Source organism: Caretta caretta, chromosome 2 (genome assembly GCF_965140235.1).
Source record: "Caretta caretta isolate rCarCar2 chromosome 2, rCarCar1.hap1, whole genome shotgun sequence".
NCBI lineage: Eukaryota > Metazoa > Chordata > Testudines > Cheloniidae > Caretta > Caretta caretta.
In genome coordinates, this window is record NC_134207.1 from 261,624,200 (window position 1) to 261,648,611 (window position 24,412).

Below are 24,412 nucleotides of genomic sequence, written 5' to 3' on the forward strand. Positions count from 1 at the left end.
TGCTTGGGAAGCAACTCAGATCTTATGTTCACTTACTACAACTCGCATGTTACCGATGCTGATTAGAATCTGCCCCCTATGTCTAGTTGCCTGTGTCGGGGCAAGTCTCTTTTTTTTTTCTAGGCTAATAAACACAATCAGAAACTATGGCGAGCAAAGTGGGAGAGCTAAGATGAGGGTAATTAAGCACTGGCACAGCTTGATCAAGGTCTGTGGTAAATTCTCCATCCCTTAGAGTCTTTCATTTAAGAGTGGATAACTGTCTAAAGGAGGTGTTCTGGCTCATCCACAAGTTCTTGGGCTAGATGTAGGAATCGCTCGATGAAGCTCTCTAGCCTGAGCTGTGCAGAAGGTCAGCCGAGATGATCATAATGATTCCTTCTGGCCTTTACATCTATGACAATATAAAATAAGAATCGCTTGAGAGGTCATTAATGGTAAAGGATAAGGAAGGAGATTTTGTGCCCAGACTGGTCTAAATTCACACCAGGGTTTCAAGTCTTCTCTGGTGTAGATCATCTCCTGCTTATCAGTTGTGCCAAGCAGCAGCATTCGTCAGAGGTTAGAGCATTGCTGTGGGAGTTGGGGAGACCTGAGTTCTAGTCCTGCCAGCTGCTGTGTGACTTCGGGCAGTCCCCTTTGTCGCCTCCCCGTGCCTCAATTCCATCTGTAAAAAGAGGATGATCGTACCTGGAGCACTTTGAGATCCTCAGACGAAAAGCAGAGCTAAGGATAATAAAAATAGCTCCAGGGCACCAATGGTTTTATGCTTTGGCCTAGTCTGGAAGCAGAGGCAATGTGCCAGTGTTTACCTGTGATGTTAATTCCCTGCTGCCCTAGCTCGCCGGCGTGTGTGTGAAGAAGGCATGCCTGGTGAGGCAGGATAGGAGCCTGTTTTGCAGTTCTCTCTGACACCGTCCCATGTATCTATTTTTTGGCGCACGGCCCCCATCCCAGTCTGTGACGTGCCCGGCAGCGAGCCCCGTATCGCCATCTACTGTGGGCCGTGACCTCCGCTGCTCAACTAACCGAAAAGCTCTAATCCTGCCCCGTCGCCAGCCCACCCCCCCCCCTCCCCGTGCAGCAGGACGTCGTGCAGAGCTGTGCTCTATGGGTTTGACATCATCATACTTGAGATGTATGACACAAAGTCCCAAGCAGGCTGATGTCAGGCCCAAGATGGCTGCCATTCTGTCTCAGTTTACCATGTGCTCAGAGTGGGGTTTTCTGCCTGTGGCTTTTTAACAACGGCTCATTCCATGAACAGATCATTGAGGCAAAAGGAATACCCTCTAACAACTAGCTCTTTTCACTGCAGAAAGGGATCATGGGAGTTTAACCCCCTTTTTTCTCTCTCTCTCTCTCGCTCTCCTTTCTCTGTTTCCCATTAGGTAAACTTCATCCTCTTCATTTGTATTATCCGGATCCTATTCCAGAAGCTGCATTCCCCTGATGTTGGGCGCAATGAAACCAGCCAGTACTTGTAAGTCCTAGACTGTTTTCACCTGAACCATGCAGTGTTGATGAGACCTGTCAGGCAAGGCTGTTTGCTTACCCAGAACCATCCTCCCTGTCTACATTTGATTGATCCCACTCCAAAATGTTTTGAGTCGATCAAAGGTATCTGAGATTAGGGGGTTGGGAGATATGCTAAAATAATCAAGCATGTGGCTGTCAAACTGTTTATAGATGGGTCAGGAGTCTTGCTCCTAGGAATAGCAATGAACAGGTGAGCTCCACGACGATGCTTCATTATAAGACAAACAGGTGCTTGATTTGTACATTCATCATTTACTGGGTTCAGTTGACATAGGTGGCTAAAAGTTTCCTGAGGCTCAGAAAGAACGGGCCAAAGCCTCCCCTGGTGCAAACCTTCACAGCTCCATTGAAGTCTCTTTGCATTCAGTGGAGCTGCACCATTTTACATCAGCAGAGAACTTGGTCCAGCAATTTCACGTCCAGGGTAACTAGATCTAGCCACGTTCTTGGAATCCTCATCCATCATGAAGTCTTTGGGGTTCGGCCAGACCCCAAGCTCACTATGTGCTGCCCAGCAGGGGCCTGCTTCGCCAGTACCTGCTTAATCAGGCTCTTGGTAAGACTTTTGGGGGAACTCATCAGGTCCTCGGTACTGTCTCCAGAACCATAGTCTTACCTGGTAGTGCTGTGTCCCAAGGCACCGCAGCCATGACATCAGGGCCGGCTCTAGGCACCAACGTTCCAAGCAGATACAATTCGGTGGCAATTCGGCAGCAGCTTCTCTCTCCTGCCGTCCGCTGTGGCAATTCGGCGGCGACAGGTTTTTCCAGTGCTTGGGGCGGCAAAAACGGTAGAGCCGGCCCTGCATGAAGTGACACTGAAAAGAACAGAGTGAGGACTAGAGAGGTGACCGCAGATCACAGTGGGCACAGCTGTCTGGAATCCTGTACAGTTGGGGGTATGTTACGTTCATGATTTAATGAAAAATCAGATGGATTTACTGTCAGTCATTTGTCCAGATGGCAGAAAGCAAGCCTGGGGGAAGGGAGTGGTGTGGGATAACGGATAGGAAAGTTCATCCTGTTCCATGTCCCCCATAGGCAGATGCAGAATGGCTTCTGTCCCCCCGCAGGCTCCAGACTCTGTTGTGTTAGGGCACTTTCTGGCTCCACCCCAAAGGGCGGAGCTACAGGAGAAGCCCTGGATTCCACATTTAAAGGGCTGTGTGCTGAACCCTATGATCATAATAATAACACTTCCTGTTGCACAAATATGGAAGGGCAGTGGCATTCAGAGGCGCTATCGCTGTGTGTTCAAATGACCTACATAATATAGCACTCCTGTACTAACAGCATGTGACTGACTTCAGCAGAGCCACTTCTGATTTACACCAGTGTATGTGAGATCAAAGTCAGTCTCAGTGGGCAAGATTCTGGTCTCAATTAGATCAGTGTAAATCTGGAGTAAGTCTACACAGCTCCACGGATTCAGTCCAGCTTAATGGTATATAACTAGGGCCCTACCAAATTCACAGTCCATTTTGGTCAATTTCATGGTCATAGGATTTTAAAAATTGTAAATTTCACGATTTCAGCTATTTAAACCTGAAATTGTATGGTGTGGTAATTGTGGGGGGTCCTGTCCCTAAAAGGAGTTGTACGGGGGTCACAAGGTTATTGTGAGGGGGGTGCGGCACTGCGATGCTGCTGGCAGCAGCGCTGCCTTCAGAGCTGGGAAGCTGGAGAGCAGCAGCTGCTGGCCGGGAGCCCAGCTCTGAAGGCAGAGCCACCGCCAGCAGCGGCGCAGAAGAAAGGATGGCCTCAGTCAGCAGCCGCCGCTCTCCGGCCGCCCAGCTCTGAAGGCACCAGGCAGAAGTGTAGGGCGGCACGGTCTGGTGTTGCCACCCTTACTTCTGCGCTGCTGCTGGCGGGATGCTGCCTTCAGAGCTGGGTGCCCGGCCAACAGTCACTGCCCTCCAGCCACCCAGCTCTCAAGGCAGTGTGGAAGTAAGGGTGGCAATACTGCGACCCGCCCCCCCCCAAAATAACCTTGTGATTCCTCCCTCCCCCCCACACACACAACTCCCTTTTGGGTCAGGACCCCCAATTTCAGAAACACTGGTCTCCCCCTGTGAAATCTGGTCTTTTGCGTGCTTTTACCCTATACTGTACAGATTTCACGGGGGGAGAGCAGATTTCACGGCCCATGACGTGCTTTTCATGGCCGTCGATTTGGTAGGGCCCTATATAGAACCAAGATCAGACACCAACCCATCTTTGCATCTTGCTGCTATCCTGAATCAGCATTTGGAACAATCTAGATCTTTATGGAGGGATTCCTAGAAAGATTTGTATTGGAAAGGATTTCCAGTGGGTCATTTAGTTCATCCTCCTATATGATGGAAGGGACCAATTTCAGCATCCTTACTCTGCCCTTAAATTTGGGTGTCTCCCAGAGCCTTGAAAATCTCTTGTGATGATGATTCCACTTTCTCCACTTGAACTGTTCTTAGACATAGAAAGGAAATGGTATTTGATCTTACCATTTCCCTGCTGCAGCTCACTAAAGCCTGTTCATTCTTGTTTTGTTCTCACCGACCAGTATGCGTTATTGGTCCCTGCCTTTTCTATCACATCCCTTTATGTATCTGTAGTCAGATGTCGTGTCTCCCCCTCCGATTACGACATCCCTGTTGATGTGCTGAGATTAAATCAGCATATTGAACTATGTTCTAGAACGAACAGTGTTGTCCTGGGGTCAGATCCTTGCCTTCATTGGGTAACCGGCTCCCATTAATCTCAATGAAAGTTCTGTGTGCGTACACAGGCAGCCAAGGGAAGGATTAGGTCCCAGTGATCTAGGAGGTGGACTTGGTCTTTTTAAAAACGTTCCCAGTGAATTAATGCTGGAAAAAGCTACCTTGCTGTACCCATAAACCAAGATATGGCACAAGAGGCAGTAATCCAAGCTTCCCCACATTGCACTGCCAGTGTGCCCCTAGAAGGACTGCCTCATGGGCAAGCATAGCCTTCCCCGTATCTACCACCCCTCTCCCTACACTTCCCCCTGCAAAAACTCCACTAGCCCAAGCAGACTCAAACAGGGAGAAGAGCCCAGGAGTCCCTGGTGACCCAGAGGCATCTTGCTGTTGCCAGTCTCGGTTACGTGGAAGGGGATCACGCACTACGGTGATGAGTGGCCATGCAGAGCCTTGAGCTGGATGGATAGACAGGCCCCTGGTCAAGCAAGGGGAGTTTAGGCTCAGTGCTCGTTCAGTCCTTGCTTTTTCTGCTGCCAACCAGGGGGGCAGTTGTACTATGTTCTTTTGTTTGATGTTGACTCACATGGTGGGGAATAGACTGAGCCCCTCAGGGCTGGAATTTCCAAAGGAGCCCAAGGGAGTTAAGTGCCAAAATCCCATCAAACTGAACACCTCATATCCTGAGATTCCTTTGAAAATCCCAGCCCAGACTCACTGCACTTAGGCCACTGTAGCAGTTTGCGGCAGGGCCCTCTTGGCTCCCGCCTCTGCTAGACTGAGAAAGTCACTCGGAGACCCTGGGGTTCAATAACTATTGGTGCTTTTTATTGACCGGGTTGAGCTCCCACCATCTTCTCACCATACAGCTTACATAGGGCCGGGTTCCTTGTGTCCGAACCCAGGAGCTGAAGGGCTTTCTCCCTGCCTGCCTGCACTCCCTCGCTCTCCTCCGTCCCGCCTCCCTGGCTTCCTTCTTCCCAGCCTCTTATATAGCCCTGGGCTCATTGGGCTAGCAGCTGGCTCTCATTCCCCAATTAGGGCAGGTTCTTTCCAGCCAGCTCCACTTTATTCACCTAAATGGGGCTGGCGGTCCAGGGGCCTCATTCTGCAGTCGTTCTGCTCAGCACCCAGTCACAGCCACCAAACATCCATCATATGGTAACAACTCTCAGGGCTTGTCTACACTACCCGCCAGATCGGCGGGCAGCGATCGATCCAGTGGGGGTCGATTTATCGTGTCTAGTCTAGACGTGAGAAATCGACCGCTGAGCACTCTCCCGTCGACTCCGGTACTCCACCAGAACGAGAAACGCAAGCGGGGTCGACGGGAGAGCGTCAGCTGTCGACTTACTGCAGTGTCGACTTACCATGGTGAAGACACCACAGTAAGTAGGTCTAAGTACGTCGACTTCAGCTGCGTATTTACGTATATTTACGTATCTTAGATGAACCCCGCACGGTAGTGTAGACAAGCTCTCAGTCACTGCTGATGTGGGGTAGATTAGAACCAGCAATATAACAGTATAAACCTTGCGTTGTTCAGCCTGTTCCTAAACCATCAAACCCTCCACTGCCCCCGGGCAGAATTCCACCCTGGGCTACCAGGTGCACAGGGGAAACTCTCCCTCTGCCACACCCCTGAAAGTATGCAGGAAACTCGGGGTACCTGCCCTGCTCTCTGCAGGCAATAGCAGGGAGCAGTCCCTACACTCAGGCGTGCAAAGACTATGGTCATGCTTGGCTGCTGCATGTGACCTTCGGCTCACTCCCACTTCAGACATCCACAAAGCAGCTGGGCACAGAAGGCCCATCTATGCTGCAAAGTGAAACTGCAAGGGTTATCCAAGAATAATCTGGTCTTGCATTCTTCTTGGGTCTCAACACTTCTGTGCTATTCTGTGCAGGTACTTATGCTGGGCCCATCACTTTTTGGTATCTGGGAACCTACTGAAAGTACAAAAGTTCATGTCTTGCATTTGTTGAGCTTGCAAGAATGATTTTGCTTCATACCTGAAACGTCCTTGCACTGAATTACTCAGTCTTTTAAATTCCATGCTCGATCCATGTCCTTTTGGCCAGTCTGCATTGGTGTAAGTGGATGTCACTCCCAGCCAAGTCACTGGATTTGTGCCTGCTTACACCATGCTGAATTTGGCCCTTGGGACCAAATGTGACCCTCAGTTACATTGGTGCAACCTGATTGACATCAAGGGAGTTGCATGAGTGCAACTGATGGCAGGATTTGGCCCTCAGCATCCAGAAAGCTCCTGCCAACTGCAGAGCTATGGTCTGGATGACCCAAGAGAGCTGTTCATCATACCTCTCAGTTATTCCTGCCAAATCTGAGATAAGAATTTGTTTTAGTCTAACAGAATCTGAGATCTCACCCTCCCGCCCCCTCTTTCTCTGCCCCAACCCAACACTGTTTATTGAAGAAAGAATTTGTTGACACATTGACAGTATCTTTCAATGCTTGCCAGTTCCATCTGAGTCCAAGTCTCAAAACTCAGGTGCGCTGCTGACTCATTCATTAATGGTACAGCCATGGAGCTTTACTTTATTATAAAACGTGAAGGAACTCCTCATGAAAAAGCCTTTTGAAATTTCGGACAATCAAGCAGCATGGGGACAACAGTATTTCACGCAAGACAGAGGATAAAACCCCATGTTTTCTGAAACAAGAACTTTGCGCTTAATTAATTCCATCAACATGCTATTCTACATAGGTTCTTAGACCACCACCATTCATGCACTAAGCAACGTAACTAACATCTGGCATGTGTGGGTCATTCTTTTTCTCCTCCTCTCCCAAGGGTGAGGGAATTGTGTCTGCAGTGTTGTGTGTTGGTAGGGCTGGGGGGCGGGGTTAATGTATACACTGCTATGTGTGTGCTAGACAAGGCAGGTGGAAGAAGAGCTCCTTGCATTTGGAGTGGAAGGCGGTGAGCTTTGTGATGGCCGTTAGTTCCTTGGGGAGTTCATTCCACATGCTGGGACCAGCCCCTGAGAAAACTCTGTCTCCCACACCCATGTTTTACCCTTATGGTAGGAAGTGCCATTGTGCCAGAAGACTCAGCCACTGTCTTTATCATGGGGCGTTAGTCAAGCTTTTAGATATCCTGGATCCAGGCCATTCATTGCCTTGAAGAGAAGGATTGAGACCTAGAGCGTGACTCATTATTCTATGGGAAGCCAGCGTAGGGAGCAGAGGACAGGTTTGGTGGCTGCCGTTGGCACATCTTACTGAGCAGATGTGCAGCTGTGAATTACTAGTAGAAGACACACAAACCAGCTCAAATGGTTTGGTAAAGGGGGAAAAAGACAGATGGATCAGCAGCAGCAAGGTACAAAACATTCTCACAAGAAGAAGGGACATGATATCAGGGATAGCTGTACTGTTGGAGTTTCTCAGAGCGGATGGCCTCATGGCCAAGTATAGTCCATTGCTATAGTCCAGCCAGAAAGTGACCAATGTGTGTGTAACCAAGGCCACGTCATTGTGGAGATGGTAGAAAGTGTTATTCATGGCGATTGATGTCCGTGGAGTTACACCCGTTTGAGCTTTATGGCACAGGGAGGTGGGAGGCAAAGGCGGGACTGCTCTGTCTTATGCCAGCTGCCGGCGGTCCTCCAGCAACCAGTGCAGACAGCAGAGCATCAGGGTGATGTGTTCACAGCACCTGCCTTGTTCAGCCGATGAGTTCCTGCCTTTTGTAGCTGCAGCTTTTTCAGATATAACAAGTTGCAGTGGCCAGATCTGGAAATCATGATTGCATGGACCACGGTGACAGGGCCAGCGTGCCACAGACAGGGGGCATGGTCTTCTGGTCAGTGGCACATGAAAGGGGGTATTTGCATTTGGCCACTCTATGGCAGCAAAGAAACCAGAATGACCCAGGTTGTGGCTTGACTTACTCTGAGGACAGCCGCCCTCGTGGTGGGGGAAGTGATAGCAGGAGGAAGCTTTCCGAATGCCTCCCTCTTCCTACAGGCATCAGTCTAGATTGGGATCAGCTCTAGCCAGCTGCTTTACACCCGGTTGCTGACTTCAGCTCGGCATTAGGGGCCAGACAGAAGCCCGTAGAAGCTGGCTGGAATCTGGCCATGGAATAGGCTTTGGATCACGTCCTGTGAAAGCTGGGAAATTCTGCTGGGAGGCGGCGTTTGATCCAATGGAGATGCAGCTATGGGTGTCATCTGTGTACTACTGGCATGTCATCCCTCTCCACCCTACCAGAAGCTTCTACAGATGATGACTAGAGGGAGGTGGGGAGGAAGACCGTGCCTCATAGGTCTGTGCAGGTGAGGGCCTTGGCAAGGAAGGAACAGTTGCCCATAACACCCTAATGGCCTTGGTCGGAGGGGACAGACCTGAGCCATTTCAGGGCATTTCCATTCCCCACGCTAGCCTCAGTGAGGTGGGACTGGAGTCCTCAGAGATCGATGGTGTCAAATGCCCCTTAAGCTCACTGAAGTTTTACATTTCATTTTATTTCAGTCAGTTGAATTTGATTTTCGTCTGTAATTAGATGTCAGAAATGATCTGCCATTCCTAATGAGAGCTCTGATTATCCTCTTGCGGGCCATTAGGCTCCAACGCTGCTTGTCCTCCTCCTTTGGAACACACGGGCCGCTCCTGCCGCTCTATACGGTATCATCATTTGCAGCTCTACATACGATATCTCCTCCAGCACCCCGACTTTTCTGCAGTCCCAGGCAACAAAGGCAGTCGTGGGCTCCGTTTGGCTTGTGGAGACGAAAAACAGTCTCTGGCAGGAGTGGAGGAAATATCTCCACTAGAGTGGATGGGCATAAAAATGTCACGCGTTAGAGCATCTCTGTCCCTGAAGCAACCAGCCATCTGTGAGCCCCAGGGAAAGGGGAACGACAGCTGGCTTATTGCCGAGACTCATCTGCCAGGACATGCACCACAACGGTTTCTGTTAATAAGGGGGGGAATTACGTCTCTGAAATACAGTGTAGCAATCACCACGGGCCAGATCTTCAGTTAAGGTGAAGCGGTGTAGCTGGATGGATGTCAGTGGAGGCTTGCTGATTTACACCGGCGGAGGATGTGGCTCCAAATCTCTGAAGCACTAACGCCCAGATCCTCAAAGGTATTTAGGCTCCTAACGTCCACTGGTTTTTTTCAGTGAACGTCAGGAGCCTACATACCCGTGAGGATCTGGGTTTAATTCCCCTTCTTTTATTACTACCCGCTGCTTATGCTTTCAGAGCTTTAAAATTCCACCTCTGGCACAGAGTGGATTCCCTGGCATCGCACTGACCCGCCCTCCCTGCACTGTAGGTGGGTCATTGGGGCTGTAGGCGCATCAGCAGCCAAATTTCACGCCCTCTCATGCCTTTGGTGGTTGCCCCCTTTCCCTTTACAGCTCATGTTTTTCTTTCTGACAGGAGACTGGCTAAGTCCACCCTGCTGCTGATCCCGCTCTTTGGCGTCCACTACATCGTGTTCGCCTTCTTCCCCGACAACTTCAAAATGGAGATAAAGCTCGTCTTCGAGCTCGTGCTCGGCTCCTTCCAGGTGGGTCACCCCTTAGGCCTGGGCCACGGCCACCAAAACGCAGGGCGAGTCTTTCAGAACTGCAGTGCTTCGTAGGAACGATGGTGGGAATAAGGAAATGCGTGAAGGTGGTTTCCCTAGCACATGCCCAATCCTGCTCCCACGGGAGTCTTTAGGGGGTTGCCATTGACTTCGGTGAAGGCATGGGTGGGTTACTGTTGTGCATTCTCATTCTGCCTTTCGCCTCCTGGCATCCCAATATGTCTTACCAACAATCAGCTAAATCCTACGGTCTGTACGCAGATGCCACACAGACAGCATTCTGTTAACTGCAGTGGGAGGCAGAATTTCTGCTGACCCCAGTGGGGCTTGTTGCATGAGTTCATCCAGAATGAGACCTGGGGGTGGCAGCGTGACCTAGTGGATAAGACTGAACTGGGACTCAGGAGACCCATGCTCTAGTCACTGTTCTTCTGCAGGATGACTTTGGGCATGTCACGTCCCTCCCTATGCCTCAGTCTCCCCAGCTGTAAAATGGGGATAATGATACAGCCTTCCTTTGAGGTATGATGCTGCTTTGAGATAGGGATGAAAAATGCTAGGGGTTATTTCAACCGTTAGATACATACTTCATTTCATACACACTTCGTACTTCATACACACTTCACTTCAATCAATGGTCCACTCTTAACGCAGTCCCCGGTTCTGCACAGTGATTAGCACTCAGTGATGCACTTCCTCCTGGTGTACAATCAGTTTCAGCCAGTCTGCTTACTTGAGAATTGAGTATGTGTTTTATCACATACTGTCCCACTTACGTGCTTTGGTCGGCAGTGAAATAGCTAGCAATGCTGACATTTAAATCGTCATTTGGCAGCTGAATTAGCACCATACAGAGATGGATGGGGCAGTTCGGAGCTATCATTTCAGGCTGCCTGCAGACTCAGGCAGACATCACTGAACTGGTTTGCCACCCGTTCACATCTTCAGTGTTATCTCCCCAACTGTAAGGGCCAGAGACTGACTTTTTTTTTTTTTTTAAAGAAAGCCGAGATTCTGAAGAATAAGGTGGCATCGTAAAAAAAAAAAAAAGTCACACGGTCACAGCCCAATTCAAATCCTGCACTTTAGTAAGGGAGCTAAAATCAAGCAGCCTTTATCTGTACCAGGAGGACTGTTAGAAGTTTCCTGGCTATGGTCCCTGTGTCCAAGGCTGTGGTTGCAGCTGGGTTTTCTGACTAAGTTAAATGTAGCCTTTCTGATGGTGAGGTTCTAAATGCCTGTTCTCTCTTCCTCCTCCCAGGGCTTTGTGGGGGCCGTTCTATACTGTTTCCTCAATGGGGAGGTAAGATCCACAGTTTTGTTTGGGCAGTGCTTGTCACTAGGATGAAGTGAATGACGGAGAAGGGAAGACTGAGCAATGTTCCATTCCTGACATCAGCCCATTGGGGCTGCCGTGGTCCTCAGATACTGGCTTTGCATGTGAATTTTAGTACTCACCGTGCTGAGGGCTGTGCTGTACAGTGTTGTATTCACAGAACAGGCAGCAAGCAGAGGGTCGTCCCCCCCGCCCGTTCGTCCCCCGCACCGCCACCCTGCCAGCGTGCCTCAGTCCTGACCTGGAGTGGCCCCGTTTGGTGGTGAAGGTTCAGCCAATCTCCAGCCCACTCACTCTTTGGCCTCTTTGCTGAGCCTGGCCCTGATCCTGTTGAAACCAAGCAGGCTTTTGCCCATGACTTCAGAGCAGCAGGATCAGACCCACGGCAGCGTGCAGGCCGGTGAATGCAGTGAGTTTTGTACTGTGGAGCCACGTGTCCATTGGAAACGGGTCTGAAATCCACCAGATTCACTTCACAAAAGCCACTGAGTAGATGTGAGCTGGGAAGAACGTTTAGCCCCATTCTAACTAGGGCAGCATTCAAGCCAATAAAGCGAGCAGTGAAGAGATGGGGGCAGCTGTGTAATTCAGTTCTGGGTTTGTATCCCGGCCTCTCCATAAGCTCAGGGATGTTCAGAATCAGGTTTTACTCCTGCTCCATCTCCAAGGGGATCCTCCCCGTATAGTTTGTGCTATGATTTCTGACCTGGGTGTGCTGAAAGCACCCTATAATTCATACCATAGCCTACAACAGAGGTGGGCAAACTACAGCCTGCAGGCCAAATCTGAGCCGCGGGACTGTCCTGCCTGGCCCTTGAGCTCTCGGCCGGGGAGGCTCACCCCAGCCCCTCCCCTGCTGTCCCCCCTCCCCCGCAGCTTCAGCTCGCCATGCTGCCAGCGCTCTGGGCAGCGGGGCCGCGAGCTCCTGCCAGGGGCCGTGGCTGCCAGTCCCGCTGCTCTGAGCGGCATGGTAAGGGGCCGGGGAGCGGGGGGGTTGGATAAGGGGCAAAGGTTCCCTGGGGGGCAGTCAGGAGACAGGGGGCAGTTGGATGGGGCAGAGGTTCTGGCGAGGGGCAGTCAGGGGACAGGGAATGGGGGGGGTTGGATAGGCGTGGGAGTCCCGGGGGGGCTGTCAGGATGCGGGGGTGTGGATAGGGGGCGGGGTGGTCAGGGGACAGGGAGCAGGTGGGGTTGGATAGGGGGTGTGGTCCTGGGGGGCAGTTAGGGGCAGGGGTGTGGACGGGGGCAGGGCAGTCAGGGGACAGGGAACAGGGGGGTTGGATAGGCATGGGAGTCCCTAAGAGCCTGTCAGGGGGCGGGGGTGTGGATAGGGGCAGGGCAGTCGGGATAGGGAACAGGGGGGTTGGATGGGGGTGGGGTCCCAGGGGGGCAGTTAGGGGTGGGGTCCCGGAAGGGAGTGGTCAGGGGACAAGGAGCAGGGGGGGTTGGATGGGTCAGGGGTTCTGTGGGGGGCGGGAAGTGGAAGGGGACAGATAGGGGGCGGGGCCAGGCTGTTTGGAGAGACACCGCCTTCCCTGCCCGGCCCTCCATACAGTTTTGCAACCCCGATGTGGCCCTCAGGCCAAAAAGTTTGCCTGCCCCGGGCCTGTGACCTCTCCCCGGAGGGCTAAGTGGCTGTGCAGTAGTGCTTTGTATGTGTTAGCCCATGTTTGCTGACGGTTTGAATCCCGCTGCAGGGCTCAGGAAGACCAACGCCCTCTGTACACGAAACAGTGTCACCGCTCCGCAAAACACGCTGCCCTGCAAAACAAAACAAAAAACCAAGGAAACATTTCTTTGGTGAAAGGAGCTTGTGAATGAAAGAGGTTCCCTAATTACCCTCGCAAAGGAGAAAAAATGTGTCCACAGTCGAGGTCATTATAGCTCCTTCATTGTATCAGCCAAGTGGCTCAAAGACAGCTACATCCCTCACTGGTGCATCCCTTCACTGCCTGCCCCCGAGCTATGAAGTTCTTACCTGCAGATATCAGTTCAGTGGCCTTTGTGAATTGGTCCCTGCTGGCCTTACCATAGAGAGTGATTCTCCTTGTCCAACTCAACACCCATTTCCTTCTCCAAGGGACTGTCCTTGACTTCCCAGGGAAGGGGGGGTTGCTTGTTCCCACTTCCACCACGGCCCTGGAACCAGAGCCAGTTAGCAGCTTCCCGTCGGAACTTAATTAAGCCGGCTCCCTCATTGCCGCTCCCAAAACCAAACCAGAGCGGCAGAAAGGAGCCCCGTCCGCTAACGCGCTTCTCCGTCCCCGCTTAGGTCCAAGCCGAGCTGAAGCGGAAGTGGCGCAGGTGGCACCTGGAGAGGTTCCTGGGCTCCGACATGAAATATCACCACCCGTCCGTCGGGAGCAACGGCACCAACTTCAGCACTCAGATCTCCATGCTCACCAAGTGCTCGCCTAAGACTCGCAGGTGCTCCAGCTTCCAGGCAGACTTCTCTCTGGTCTGAGGGGGAGAAACGCCCCAGAACAGAACACTTGAGAGAGAGAGAGAGAGAGAGAGAAACCACCCTGGAATTTGTTTAAAGCTGAAGAGTTGTTTTTAAACAGGACGCTCCCCATGAGTTAAACAAAGAGCATGAAACTGGAAAAGCCGCTGACGTCCTGAACGACAAGTGACAAGTCAGGACATAGAGATCTTTTTTTCTTCTTTCCAGACCTATAACTACAGGCTTGTCCCTGGGCGATGGAGAAACTCACAAACCGACTATTACACTTGTGCACGACTCCAGCTTGCCTGGGGAGGGCCCAGGAGATTCTGAAAGGCTCGCGAATAGGGGGTGGGGGATAATTAATGGCTTCACCTGAGCCGGCTTCTCGGAAACCGATCGAAACGATGCACTTTTTAAAATGAGCCAATGAGAAAAAATAATTGCTTTTAATGTGCCAAGAGTCTGATCGGGAAAGGATGGCAGTGAGACAAGGAAGGACCGACAAGCAGGGGACAAATTGTAGCAGGGCACAGCACTTGTGCGCGTCCAGATGCATTTCACTTTGCTAAAAATAAGCTGAAAGACCAGAAAGTCATCTCATTGGCTTCAGAACCAGAGTGGAATCTGCAGCTCTCCAACAATCTGTGTTCCACCGTCGATGATGCCTCCGAAATGTAGCTTGCTGAGGAGCTAAAATGTAAATGCCCTTTTCTGCACTATACTCATTGTTTTTTTTAAAAAAAACCAGGATATAATAGACTTGCATGGCTAATGTATAAAAACAAGGTACAGGTGCCAATTCAGTTGCATGGCTGTGTTTTCCACAAAAGAAACCCTCTCTGATTAAGCTTGCTCTAAGTCTTGGCATATTTTTGCAGCAGGAATCTTTGGGGATTTATGGGAAAGATATTGGTTTATAGTAAGTTTGTACCTGAATAATGCACACTGCGGGGAAGGGGAGAGTTAGAGCTCACGTAGTGCTTGATTGAATCAGACCCTCTGTCAGGAGCCACTACCCAGAGTGAAGAATTAACTTAATAGCAGTAGGCAGAATTGGCCTTGGCAAAACAAGCTTAGATCCACAAGTAAACTGGCACTGCAGGGGTTTGAAAAAGGAAAGGGGGAACAGTGGGGCTATGAAATTGATCCCTACTTCAATTATTCCAAACAGCTTTTAACCTCCGATGAAGGTATTGCAAAGAAAATCATTAGATCTTCAATAAGCGTGATACCATACCTTCTGTCTACTTTCTAACAACCTTGACATGTACATATCAGGGCGTGAGCCCCATTTGAAGTGTGTACATAGCTCCCATTAACACCAGTGGGAATTTTATTTTTCTTTACATTTTTGGGGTGAATTTAATGCTGCTCCAGAATACCAGATCGACAGCTGTGGAGACCTGAAGTCCTCTACTTAGACTCATAGAACCATAGGGTTAGAAGGAACCGCAAGGGTCAGCTAGTCTAACCCTCAGCCAAGATGCAGGATTTGTTGTGCCTAAACCAGGAATCGGCAACCTTTGCCACGCAGCCCGTCAGGGAAATCCACTGACGGGCCAGGACAGTTTGTTTACCTGTAACGTCCGCAGGTTCGGCCGATCGCAGCTCCCACTGGTTTGCCATTCCAGGCCAATGGGGGCCACAGGAAGCAGCAGCCAGCACATCCCTCGGCCCACACCACTTCCCGCAGCCCCCATTGGCCAAGAATGGCGAACCGCGGCCAATGGGAGCTGCGATCGGCCAAACCTGTGGATGCTTCAGGTAAATAAACTGTCCCAGCCCACCAGCGGATTTCCCTGATGGGCCACGTGCCAAAGGTTGCCGATCCCTGGACTAAACTATGCAAGATGGGATCTCTACCTCTTCTTGAAAACCTTGATATGGATAAGCAAATGAAGGAGCTCAAATGAAGGAACTCCCATGACTTCCCTAGGCGTCTGCTCCATTGTCCTCCTGTTCTTACAGTTAGGAAGTTTTTTTTCCTTGAGATTTAATCTAAATCTGTTCTGCTGTAGTTTGAACCTATTGCCTCTTGTCCTGCTCTCTGTGGGGAGAGAGAACCATTCTGCTCCATCTTAGCTCCCCTCTCAGAGCAACAGCAGCAAGGACAGTGCCGGCTTCCTCCCCCTTATTCTTCCCTATGACTGGTGTCGAGCAGCAACCGCAATCTCACCTTAAGTTGATCGAGCCAAAGGGCTACTTCAGGAGTAGCAGAATTTATTACAGTGAGGCCTCCTTCATATTTATAAATTGGGCAGTCGGTGCTGATCTGTTTGATGGCCTGTCATGGGGAACACATTCGCCCAGTGCGGAGTCCTTGATTTGCCATATGAGCATTAGACGTCCGCATCTCCCATGGTTGGTTCGGAGTTGACCAAGATTACTGTGGAAGGTTGAACCCCTGAACCTTCTGCATGGGATCTGGCACAAGAGGCTTCCTCTGCCGTGCTACTTGCCCCAACCATCCCCTTACAAAGAAACACTTGCAGTAACCCTAAAATGCTACGGCCATCACTGTTGTAAGGTGTATCATTCCAATCTCAGGGCTGGTCTACACTACCGGGCGGGAAGAGGGGGAAATCGATCTAAGTTACACAACTTCAGCTACGTGAATAGCGTAGCTGAAGTCAACGAACTTAGATCTACTTATCGCGGTGTCTTCACTGCGGTGAGTTGATGGGAGACACTCTCCTGTCGATTCCCCTTGTGCTTCTCGTTGAGGTGGAGTCCCAGAGTCGACACTAGAGCAATCGGCAGTCGATTTATCGCGTCTATACTAGACCCGATAAATCGATCGCTAACTGTCGATCCCGCCGGTAGTGCAGACAAGCCCTCACTTACCCCGTTTTTTCACTGGTGAAACACAATTGACGGGAATAGAGTTACTCCTGATTTTACATCAATGTCTGGGAGATGAGAATCAGATCCTATTGTATAGCTTACAATACCGATAATGTCCTTTGGGGGTTTAATTCAGCATGCTGCAGTATTTTTTTTTAAAGGGAGTGACTGATTGGGAAGGACCCTCCTGCCTGCTCGGAGTAATAAGAATGATTCATGCACATAGAGGGGAAGATAGAATTGTCCTTAAATGTTTTGCTTACCGGGAGGCTGAGAAAAAGAGAGCTCCAGCTGTATATGAAAAAATGGCTTCGGTTCACGCATGGGATGCTGCATCACCGGGCTTCGTTATTAAAGGGGAATCCCACCTTTAAGCTTTGTCTGGAAGCAGTTGCAATTCTGTGCCAGGCAATCGCCCCATTTCCAGTAGACCTGAAAATCCTAGTCACTGGGCCAGATTCTGCCTCCAGTTTGGTGGGTGGCACCATAGTGGAGCAAATTAATGCCAGAGTTGTGCCCACTTATGCCTGTGCTGGGTCCATGGATTTCTCCAAGGGAGAAACTGTGGCACAACTTAGTCATTTACGTGGAATTTCCCCGGCATCTGTGTCCCCCTAGTGTTCAGATCTGAGAGGGAGAAAAATACCAACAAGGATAGGCTCAGCTTTTTATGCTTGTTCATTCACAGAGAACAGAAAAGGGAGGCGGGCGGGGATGGGGGGACAGGGACTGGAATTTAAACAAAACCCATGTTTGTGTAAAGTACTGTGGCTGGGGTCCAGGCTATAGACCTCATGGGCCAGATCCTCAGCTGCTGCAAATTGGCATCGCTCTTGAAATCAATGGAGTACGTGGATCAATGACTACACCAGTTTATACTAGCTAGGAGTAGCTTACCCCAGCTGAGGAGCTGATCGCTTACCCGCATAAGCAGATTTCTGTGGCGCGTCCCGCACTCATTCCACGCATGGCCCTTCCACTGATGACGACAGGCTGTGGGGAAAGCACAGAAAACGCAATGGAGAGGAGAGTTTTGCAGCACAGGGTATGGCGACACTGCAATCGAGGTGTGATTGCAGCACGTGTCGGCATGCACAAGCTAGCTCTAAGCGAGCGAGCTCAGGTACTGATAACAGTGAAGCCGCAGCAGTGCGGGCTGCACAAGCCCGCCCCGATCCCTGGGTACTTACTCAGGCAGCTGGCAGGCACTCTAGTCCATGCTGCTAGGCTTCACTGCTACCACAACCTGAGCTAGCCAGATTAAAGCCAACACAGGTATGTCCACACACGTTGCAATCACTCCCAGATGGACTTACCCAGAGGGGCAACCACGGGGGATGTTTGCAGATGTGACCCATTGCCCTTCCAACATTTTATTACCTCGTTGATGCCCCCATCATCATGACTGCAGGACTCATGCATTTTCATTTCTGGCCCCTTCAACTCTTCTGCGGAAAAGGACCTAGGGCTGACAGTGGACGAGAAGCTGGATATGAGTCAGCAGTGTGCCCTTGTTGCCAAGAAGGCCAATGGCATTTTGGGATGTATAAGTAGGGGCATAGCGAGCAGATCGAGGGACGTGATCGTTCCCCTCTATTCGACATTGGTGAGGCCTCATCTGGAGTACTGTGTCCAGTTTTGGGCCCCACACTACAAGAAGGATGTGGATAAATTGGAGAGAGTCCAGCGAAGGGCAACAAAAATGATTAGGGGTCTAGAACACATGACTTATGAGGAGAGGCTGAGGGAGCTGGGATTGTTTAGCCTGCAGAAGAGAAGAATGAGGGGGGATTTGATAGCTGCTTTCAACTACCTGAAAGGGGGTTCCAAAGAGGATGGCTCTAGACTGTTCTCAATGGTAGCAGATGACAGAACGAGGAGTAATGGTCTCAAGTTGCAGTGGGGGAGGTTTAGATTGGATATTAGGAAAAACTTTTTCACTAAGAGGGTGGTGAAACACTGGAATGCGTTACCTAGGGAGGTGGTGGAATCTCCTTCCTTAGAGGTTTTTAAGGTCAGGCTTGACAAAGCCCTGGCTGGGATGATTTAACTGGGAATTGGTCCTGCTTCGAGCAGGGGGTTGGCCTAGATGACCTTCTGGGGTCCCTTCCAACCCTTATATTCTATGATTCTATGATTCTTTTTTTTAAAACATGTTTGTACCAAGGCAAATCAACAAGCAAATTAATTCTGCTCTGGATCTGCAGAATCTCTGTAAGCTACAGTTTCAACCTCAGAAATTGATCTTCACTGGCACTACTGCTATGACTAGGGCAGCGGGAATGGGCTTGCCCGGAGCAGAGGCAATAAGCAAGATGTTAGTTATGGACCAGGGCCAAAGGCCCATAGCCAGACCCTGATCTGCACACAGGATTCCCAATACTAATTGCTGGGGAGCTCTGTATGAAAAACTGATGACAGGACATGGCTTGACGTCAGGTACTCCATGACAGTTCAGTTCTGGAAGTGTTATCGTACCAGCCATACAATGCCTGAAAAAGTCTTATTTGAAATGGTTTCATCATATAATTAGGTTTGGTGGAATTCAAGTTTTTAAATTATTTTGATGGATAATATCAATGTTTATTCTTAAGCATTTTTTTCAATTTTATTCATTTACATTTTCTCAGTTGTGGGAAATTATTGAGGGGTCAGACAATAATTATTTAATGACAGCCAACATTGAGATTCAAAATGTTAAAGTCTTCATAACCGTTAAAGCACAAATTGTCAACATCACTTAGCAAACTCAACAAAGTAAATATCCTTAAATCCAACTCTAAAAAAGGTCTCAAGCAGCATCTTTGTTACTTTGCCTATCTGTCAGATCACATCATAGGCTGCAATTCCCACCGTCTCTCACAGATGAAAGAATGCCAGCAACCTTTAGATTATTATCGACGGAAATATTTGTGTCAGTTTGCGTGTGTCTGGTGAAATTGACGTTTACCAATATTTACTGATAAAAATCGTATCCTTTCAAGCCCACGTGTCATGCACAAGTGCATCCCCGTTAGGTCCTGGGACCAACATAGCTACAGTAGCACTGCATGTCCCCATTAGGTTGTCCAACAATAATATTCTGAAAAGAAAGGATTGGTGCCTGCATGTCTCCTTTGGCAGAAATAGCAATATTTGTGGTGCAGGCAATGTAAAACTGTCACATTAGCTGTGTTTGCTTCATTTTAAAGGAGGACTTAATATACAGTGGTTATGTTCAAGTACATGAACAAGGAGGGCATGATCCAATGGACGTTAAAACCAATGGAAAGATGCTCATTGACAGCAATGGGCTTTGGATCAGGCCCTAATTTAGGCTGAGTCATTGACTCATCATGGGACCTTGGAGAGTTGACTTTGCCTTCTTCAGAGAGACAAGGTGGGTGAGGTCATAGCTTTTACTGGACCAACTTCAGGTCTGAAGATGAGCTCTGTAGAACTCGAAAGCTTGTCTCTTTTACCAGCAAAGGTTCATCCAATAAAAGCTATGACCTCACCTACCTTGTGGCTCTCATATCCTGGGACCACCACGACAACAGCTTTGCCTTCTTCAGTCATTCAGACTGTGCATTTCTGTTAATGAAACGAGAAAATGGGGCAAAATCAGGCTCCGCTGTGAAACCTGGATGTACCATCTGAACAGCGTTATCCTGCACAAATACAGAATTATGATGCAATCCAATTTTCTTAACTATAATTACCCCTTAGAGGGCCCAATTCTCAGCTCATTTACTTTGGTGTAAATCAAGAATAACTCCACTGATGTCAATCAAGTAGCACGGCTGTAAATAGGACAAGTATCGGACTCAGTCTTCAAAGCCCTTTGCAAACACTGGGTCAAATCCTGAGCTCACTTGGAGCAGTGAATTCAGTGGAGTTACTCCTGATTTACACCGCTTAAGTAAGCTTAGATGCTGACCTCACTGTAACTCCACTGACTTTAGATGCATTCTTTCTTCTGCATATCAGTGTGCAATCAGACTCATTCCAATTAATTAATTCTCCAGACGTCACCATGATTAAGCAGATATTACCCTGATTCTCCAATCGGCGCGACCTAAAGGTTAAGCCAGTTATTGTCAATGCTATCATTAGAATCCAGGTATTGCGAGCTCCCAGCCCTGAGTGGTAACCATTAGACTATACCCCTCTCTCAGGCAGTAACAATTGAGGAGATGGGCATGTCCTAGGATTAATAATTGTCTGTGAGGAAATCATAGTCTAGCGGGAAACATCAAACCTTTAACTGGTCCTTAAGCCCCTGAACTACTCTGTGGGGAAATATGAAAACGGGGGGCTAAACCCAAACAAGTATAAACATACAAAGGTTTTTTGCATGGATGCAGCTGCAATTGGTACCTGTAAATTAAGTTGGCACTAGTGAAATTAACACCTTGTAGGTCAGCCAATCAGAACTCTTGAGTTAGGTCTGAACATTCCATTTAATTTACAATTCCATTGAATAGCCAACAAGGCAAGATGGTGTGCCGGTCATTAAGCCATGAGAAGAGAACAATCCTAGGTCAGTACCTAAATCCCATGTTGACAGGTGACTCGGAAAACCCAAAGAGGGATAGTACATGTAGACAGGTGAAAGACTGCATTTCATTTTATTGAGTGTGATATTTACAAGCTGGATAAAATAACAAGCAGGACTGAGGAACTGATTTCCCTTTTCTCCACTGCAAGAGGGGCAGTGACCTTCCACATGGTTTTGATGAGGTGAATCCTCACCTCCATTCCTCCTTTTCCACCCCCAGCCCTTTCACCATCTAGACACCTGATTCTTCAGCTCCTACAAGCGCCCGCTGACTGCAGTGGCAGGTCTGTGTGTGGCGCGGCTAAACAGTCAACCCATACACATAGAGGCCAAGCTTTAAAACTTGCCAGTTGCCTGAGGTAAAGATGAAGGAGTATTTGGTCCTGCCTCACCACAGCAGGCTGGACTAGATCACCTCTTGAGATCCCTTCCACCCCTCCATGTCTATGCTTCCCCAAAGCAAACAGCGATACGTAGTATCACAGCGGCACACTAACGAAAGTAGGGGGAGTAAGTATTTAGCTGAGGCAAAAACTGGCAAGTTTTGGAGATTTGTATAAAATCTCTTCCTGTTATGATCTGACCTGAAGAACGTTCTGCAAACCTGGAAACGTCTGCACTCTTCTTTGTTAGGCCCATTTTATTACTTTACCGCTGGTTCATGTTGGCATCTGTTTGGAGGGTTTACCGTTGAAGTGTACTCACCTCTGTGCCTTTTGTATCAGAAGCAACACTTCTGAGCTGTGATGTTCTCTGCAACCCCAGAGGACTGATCCCAGATTTAAAACTACAGACTAGAACAAAACATGGTCCTTCCCACCACTCCAATTCCCAGCTTTTAGGTCACATCATTATCAGCTTGGCTCTGAGCATGAGAGAATGCTTCTGAGTAGGACTGTGCCCACAAAATCCATGTGTGCATGAAGAACCTCTGTCTCTAGAGTATGCAGTGGAGCTCTGCTCCCCTCCCAGAGCATCTCAGCACTGATCACGAGTGTGCTATGCTTTCTGGAGACCAAGGAGTAAAATTCAGAGCTCCTTGCTTCCCAGCGCTACCTGGCTCTTCTCATGTACAGGTGTTCAGCCCTGCTTGGGAGCAAAGGACTATAGTTCCTTTCCATTGCAGATGGGCTCCAAATTTCAAATTCTTGTTCTCATTTACACTGGTGTAAATATGGAGTGACTCTACTGGCTTCACTCCACAATTAGACTAAAGCAGTCAAGAGAAGTGAGTCCCAGACCCATATTTTGCTTCAGACATCTCAAAGTGATCTGGGAGGATTGGTTTTACCCGTCTCTTCTTCCAGCCCCAATGACCGCTTCTCCTCACCACTCCAGAAATAGTATTTAACCTGCAGCCTTGTGACAACCCGCTGAAATTAAACTGGCATGACCTGTTTGTTTAGAGTTCTCTACAGATCTGTATCATGGTCCTCGGGAGAGGGCGTGTCAAGAGCCAACAGAGTGTCTCTTCCACTTCCTACCTGCTGAAAGAGCTAACTCTTCATTTACATGTAATATCCAGCTGTGATGGTTCCCCAAATACTTAAGAACCCTATTTTTCAAAGCCATGTTATTTTAAATACCAGGCATAACACAAAACTCTAAAGGGCAGGAATAGAGAAACCAAAATAACCAAAACAGAGGCAAGGGGACTAGAAATACCTTCAGATGATCTCTAGGGGGAACCATTACCTGGATTCTGCAGGTTAGATCTTCAACAGATGTAAATGGACTTAAATAGAGCAACACAGAGTCACACCAGCTGAGGATTAGGCCCAGTTTGTTCGTACTTTAAACACGTATATAAAGGCACTCGGAAGGGCACATAAAAAAGAATGTACATTTTTTGATACCACCTGGATTTGAAATATACATTGAGAAAGCTGTTTGGGATTCGAGAGCCTCTCCCCAGTGGCGTTTCCAAACACAGCGTTCAAGTCAAAACTCAACTTGTTCAGTAGCTGGTACTATGTGATCTTTATCTGCCTTGCGCACGCTGTCGGCGTCTCTGCTCTTCTCTCCTGTAAATAGGCTTTAAATATAAAGATTGCTGGCTGAAAGTGGTGCTGACTGTGAACAGAGACTCCGCAAAGTCTCCTCTAAGGACTTGATATTTACCTACATTAAGACATTCCTGACTTGTTATTCATCATGACCTTGAGAATCAGCCCTTTCAGTTGGCGCAGTCATAAACTCTGCCTCATTTTATGATCTTTTACCCGGTGTTATTTTTTAAGTTCCAACTCTGTACTGTAAATACTCAGTGGCTTGTACCCTAGCTCTTTTCCCTTGTGTTTGGTTCATCTCAGAAGCACCTCCTTGTTTCCAAGGGGCTCCTTCTCTGTGGCTACCACTGCTGAAAACAAGCAATAAACCATCGTAAAGGCATTGTGTCCAGGAGTCTGCACATGTTGTTTGTGAACTGATTTCTCTCCATCTTTGGGATGTACAGAGAGAGGGCAAATTCTCCATTTATGAGGAACTGATTCAGCAACGCAACTGCTGAAGGCAATAGATGCCCAGCTGTCTGTAGTCACACCACTACACGGGGTAATGGGGTTATACCTTGCCGGATGGGCCTGGCCATTGTCAGCCTGGGACCCATCCCACAAGAAAACTCACGGTAACAAAAGAAGTGGTGGCAATCTCAACACAAGCCATGCTCCAGGTTATCACGGGGAGCTTGGCCTCTGCATATCATTAGGAGTCTAACCCTGGGCCACTGTGCAACTGGAGGTTGTGTCCTTTGGATGAACTATAAAACCAGTGTCCCGGCTCTTGACCCCTTGTGGCTATTAAGATCTCATGACATCTTTCCCAAGAGCTAGGGGTATTGAACCCAGGGGTCCTGGACAAATTCCCAACTGAGTAATTCTACATATCCAACATCTCTCCTTCAGTGCTGTTTTCTTTTCCACTTGCTGCCCTGTACTGATGTGTAATGCAGCTAGGTTCTGTTCTGCAATGGCTGCGTTTCATCCCAGACATGTCAGTAACACATGAAGGGATTCCTGTACATATGCAGGCAGGTACCTATATATTTACTGCTATGGGGCCAGATGTTAGCTCCTGCTGTAGCTGCCCTGCCTTGCTGTTGCAAAAAGAAAGCTAGTGGATTCAGTCCCATGAGGATTCCCAAGGGGAATGGGCAGCTGGGCTTAGGTTAGAGCAGTCCTAAGGCTACTCTAACTTACGCTATGGAATAAACCAGTCCCTGGCCGACCCACAGGACTGTGTGCTCACACCAGTTGCTTAAATCCGCCTTTACTTGTTCTTCCCCTATCCCATGGTTCTCCAATGAACACAGCTCAGCCAGGCAAGAGTACCCTGCCCTCGTAGTGATAAAAAGGTTAGGGTTAGGGCACAAAGGATATGTTTCACCTGCAAAAACCCACATTTGTGCAGGCAGATATAGTGCATTTTTAAAGAAATACACA

General features: G+C 49.0%; 1 protein-coding gene across 1 annotated transcript in view; it reads left to right on the plus strand.

Moving 5' to 3' along the window:
- The window catches only part of LOC125631161 (vasoactive intestinal polypeptide receptor), a 199,132-nt gene extending 175,764 nt beyond the window's left edge, over positions 1 to 23,368 (plus strand). Inside the window, exons 10-13 of the mRNA XM_048837429.2 lie at positions 1,392 to 1,483; positions 9,656 to 9,785; positions 11,068 to 11,109; positions 13,415 to 23,368. Coding sequence (XP_048693386.1) covers positions 1,392 to 1,483; positions 9,656 to 9,785; positions 11,068 to 11,109; positions 13,415 to 13,606 — 456 coding nt within the window. The 3' untranslated portion in view covers positions 13,607 to 23,368. The remainder of the gene's footprint in view (positions 1 to 1,391; positions 1,484 to 9,655; positions 9,786 to 11,067; positions 11,110 to 13,414) is intronic.
- The last annotated feature ends 1,044 nt before the right edge of the window (positions 23,369 to 24,412 follow it).